At 54.3% G+C, this 4,354-nt stretch overlaps 1 protein-coding gene across 1 annotated transcript in view; it reads right to left on the bottom strand.

The window, feature by feature from the left end:
* Positions 1-2,585: 2,585 nt before the first annotated feature.
* The window catches only part of znf296 (zinc finger protein 296), a gene marked incomplete at its 3' end in the record, with an annotated part of 9,240 nt that continues 7,471 nt past the window's right edge, over positions 2,586-4,354 (bottom strand). The window contains exons 4-5 of the mRNA XM_083680601.1: positions 3,893-4,350; positions 2,586-3,751 (exon numbers count right to left, since the gene is read on the bottom strand). Of these exons, the coding sequence (XP_083536727.1) occupies positions 2,586-3,751; positions 3,893-4,350 (1,624 nt within the window). The remainder of the gene's footprint in view (positions 3,752-3,892; positions 4,351-4,354) is intronic.

Raw genomic sequence — 4,354 nt, 5'->3', positions numbered from 1 at the left:
ACACTGACTATCCACACACTCATCAGACGACACACACGCTAATGACATACGCACGAACACACACACGAACGGTGGACCCACTCCTCAAAGTCAACATGTAAACAAACGCAGAGAGTTTCTGATCCAGCAGCTCTGTGACATTAAACATTAATAACTCTGGATTGGCTGTAAGTCCACTCATCAGACCACACACACACACACACACACACACACACACACACACACACACACACACACACACACACACACACACACACACACACACACACACACACACACACACACACACACACACACACACACACACACACACACACACACACACGAGAAAGAGAGACAGCTTTTCCTCAATTGTTTATTGAGCATCTGCATAACCAGGACAATGACAAAAAAAAGAAAATGGTGTCAAGTTCACAAAGACGGCGGAGAGGTTTTCTATCCTCTCAGCGGTCGCCACAGCGTAGAAGAAGAGAGGAGAGACAACACTGGGAATGCTGGGAAATGGAGTTCATGGCATAAAGCAGTTACAGTCAAATCGCTGCGAATAAAACCAACCACAGCGAGAATGACTGCCATCCTATCTATGTACAATATTCCCTGAAAAGGCAGGCCTATATTCCACTCGTGTGTGTCAATTGTTCACATTAGTTAAAAAAATTACTTTTTTTTTTTTTTCTTTTCTTTTTTCTCTCAAAAGTGTCAAACAAATAACGTTTCCCTGCCATCAGTGTATACAGACATCAATAATGATCAGAGAAATCACAGTAGTCACAAAATAAGTGGACAACACTTCGCTTCACCCTCGTCCCAGACAGCGTCAAATGCAGCTCTGAAAAAGGCACAATCTGGGATTTCGTTTCGAATTCATTGAATGTGACGATTTATTCTCGAAGAACTTGAAGAACTTGCCTGACGAGTTTAGGATATCACAGTCTGTATCCAGAGTTCTGTCTGACTATGTGGAGAACGCCATTCTCATAACCTTATACCAAAACAAAGTGTCAGGCCAGCCATATGGCTGGGAAGCCAAATTACAGATTGCTCCTTTAAGGTCAGCTGGATTGCTTGACATGCTGAGCTGTGGTTATCAGGTGTTCCACTGCTTGCATCATTGTTGTTGACGCATGATTATTCTCAGTGGACATAAAACACAATGCAAATAACCGGTTACATCATGCTTGGGACAGAGGGCTCAGTTACAATGCTACAGAACTATTTCCCTGTGTGTGTGGGTGCGTGTGTGCATACGCATGCACACGTGCGCGCACACACACACACGCACGCACGCACACACACACACGCACGCACACACACACCAATCGGCTAGCCATTATGGCAGCTCTGCACCCTGTAGTTAAGCAGTAGATTGACTTTTCATTTGCACAACCACTAACATGCAGTGCCCATAAATAGGGTCAATTCCAAACACAGGCAGAAAGAACACAGCATTTTATCAAAATGGCGGTAAAACATGCATAAGCTTCAAGCAGTTCAGCATTTTACAAATGTAAACAAAGGAAAAAGACATCCCCCAATAATCAAGGACACAAAGAGAAAGAAAAAAATCACACCCGTTTTATATTATGCTAAATTTTTATGCATAGGAGCTAGGCAATGAAAACAAACATCAGTAGATGAGACTTTACAAGTCACCTTTATAAAAAAATAGTATACAAACCGTCCGTAGACAGATAGGAACACAACTCTGCCCAGGCTCGGAGCCCCGTAAACTTTACATTAAGTGGCAAGTGTTGTGACAGCTTTAAAAAGGAGAGTTTGAGAAGCTGCAGGCAAACAATGTGTGAGTTTGTTTTGTTCTCCCTTCATCCCCCTTTCAACGTCAAGTCTTTAAAAAGGAACTCCACCAGAGAGAGACAGAGATAGAGAGATAGAAAGAAAGTCTTGATTTGCAACCGCAAGAGAACAGCTGTTAATTGAACAGCAATGATTCATTTGCCCCAATCTCATGGCAGAGGCCAAAGTGCTGTTGATTGAGTGAGTCCATCCACTGACAACCAGTGGTCACATCCTGTATTCTGTTGGAACATGGTGATCAACTTCCTGTCTTCTGGTGGACTGCGGTGGTTTGCTTCCTGTTCTCAAATCCTGTTTGCCCTCATTTTTGCGTTGTGTGTCACAGTTCTGTGCTGTGGTCGAAGTAGGCACTTGGTTTTTACCGGTGAATTTGCATAATATGCAAATAGTCACTTGTCAACATGAGTGATATGTTGCATGTACCTGGGCCAGTCAAGGGGGAGGGCAGGATCGGACTTGGTACCGAGAACAATAATAATAAAAAAACAGATTCCAGTTTGAATTGAACACCAGTTGAGTGCTGGTGGATGTGTGACTTCTAATGACAAGGATGTGTTTGCTGGTCTTGGTTATTTCCTGTACAAGTCTTACAGGCTTGGTCCGAGGAGCGCCTCCTGTCAGTGGATCTAATCTACTACAGCTGTTTGAGAAGTGGTCAGAAACCCATTGGAGCTCAATAGAGTGGAAAAACTCCTAATCATATAAAACAACCTCTGGCACCGCCCCTAGCGTGCCGCCATGGTAACATTGTACGTCCAGTTTGTGTCAGGCTACGCCATCGCCATCTCCACGCCATCCTCCGCCATTGCCGGACTCAAGCTCCCCTCCACGTCAGCCTCCCGTCTCTCCTCCTCTTCCTCCTCTTCCTCCCCCTCCTCCCCCCCTGCCTCCCCATTCCCCGCAGCGACCATCTTCCCTGGCTGCTCCACGCCCACGCCCACGCCCGCGTCCTCGTCCTCCATCTTGACCGCCACCGCCCCGCCGCTGCCTGGGTCCGTCTGCGTTTCCTGGGCGATGACCTCGGCGGCGCTGGCCTGGGCGTAGGCGCCCACGCTGGCGTGGCTGAGGCCGTGGACCTTCTTCAGGTGCTTCTCCAGGGTGGCGTAGACGGTAAAGGGCACGCCGCACAGCTGGCACAGGAAGGGCGCCCTGGCGCCGAGCGCTCCGTGGGTCTTCATGTGACGTGTGAGCTTGGAGCTCTGGGCGCAGGCGTAGCTGCAGAGGCCGCAGCGGTAGGGCCTCTCGCCCGTGTGGCTGCGGCGGTGCACCGTCAGGTTGCTGCTGTTGCGGAACTGTTTGCCGCAGTACTCGCACGCTTCCTCCTTCTTCTTCTTTGCCCCGCCCCCGCCGCCGTTGTTGTTGTTGCTGCTGCTGTTGTTGTTGCCTCCACTGTTTCCTCCTACTCCTCCTCCTCTCCTGCGTTCGTTCTCCCTCTGCCACTCCTCCACCACCGCCTCATTGCCGTTGGCGCCTGGGGTCCACTCCCTCTCCCCGTCCGCCATCTCTCCGTCCCTCTCGTTCTCCCACTCCCTGCCCCCGCCGCCTCCACCTCCTCCTCCTCCTCCCTCCTCCGGCGCCCTCTCGTCTCTCTCCGGCCGTTTGGGGGTGCAGCAGCCGCTGGCGATGCCGCTCTCCCCGCTGCCCCCCGTCTCCCCGCTCTCCAGGGAGCCCTCCGAGGGGCTGGCACAGGGGGAGGCATGCTGGGGGTCCCCCTGGCCCTCTGCCTCCTCCTCCCCCGCCACCACCTCCCCCCTCTGGGGCTGGAACAGCCTCAGCAGGCTCCTTTCGGGACCCCCGGCCTGGGAGGAGAGCAGGATGAGGCCCGAGCCCAGGGAGAGGTGCTTGGGCAGGGAGAGGTCCAGCTCAGTGGTCCCCTGGTCCTTCTCTTCCGCTCCGCCGCTGAGCACCTCCGCTCCCAACCCTGATCCCTGGACTAAAAACCTCCCCCTCATCCCCTGCCTCCCCCCTTCCTCCTCCACCACCCCCACGCCTTCATAGCCCCCTCCTCCTCCTCCCCCTCCTCCTCCTCCTCCTGCTGCTGCTCCTCCTCCTCCCCCCCCAGCCCCCGTCTCTCTACGATGGGTCCTCATGTGCCGGGCCAGCTGGCCGCTCTGGGCGAAGGCCTGCTCACACAGGCCACAGTGGTAGGGTCTCTCACAGGCGTGGGTCCTGCGGTGGGCCGACAGGCTGCGGAGGGACTGGAAGCCCTGGCCACACAGCTCACAGGGGTAGCCCGCCTGGAGGGGCCCCGCCTGGGGGAAGGGAGAGGCGGCCGGGGGGGAGGGTGATGGGGAGGGGACCAGGCCTCCGGTGGTGGTGGTGGAGTTGCCCTCGGCCAGCTCCCGCAGACGCAGAGAGAAGTTGAGGGCTTGGAGGTCCCGTGCGGAGAGGGCGGGGCCGGGGGTGGCAGCGTGGGGCTGGCGGGGGCGGGGGAGGATCAGGGTCGAGGGGTGGAAGGCGGTGGCCAGGGTGTGACTCAGCTGGCGGGGGTCCAGGGTGGCGGCGGCGGCGGCAGACTTGGGCCGCTGGTTGTGACGAC

The sequence above is a fragment of the Argentina silus genome (genome assembly GCF_951799395.1).
Source record: "Argentina silus genome assembly, chromosome: 11".
Classification (NCBI taxonomy): domain Eukaryota; kingdom Metazoa; phylum Chordata; class Actinopteri; order Argentiniformes; family Argentinidae; genus Argentina; species Argentina silus.
This window is presented reverse-complemented; position numbering and strand designations above follow the sequence as displayed.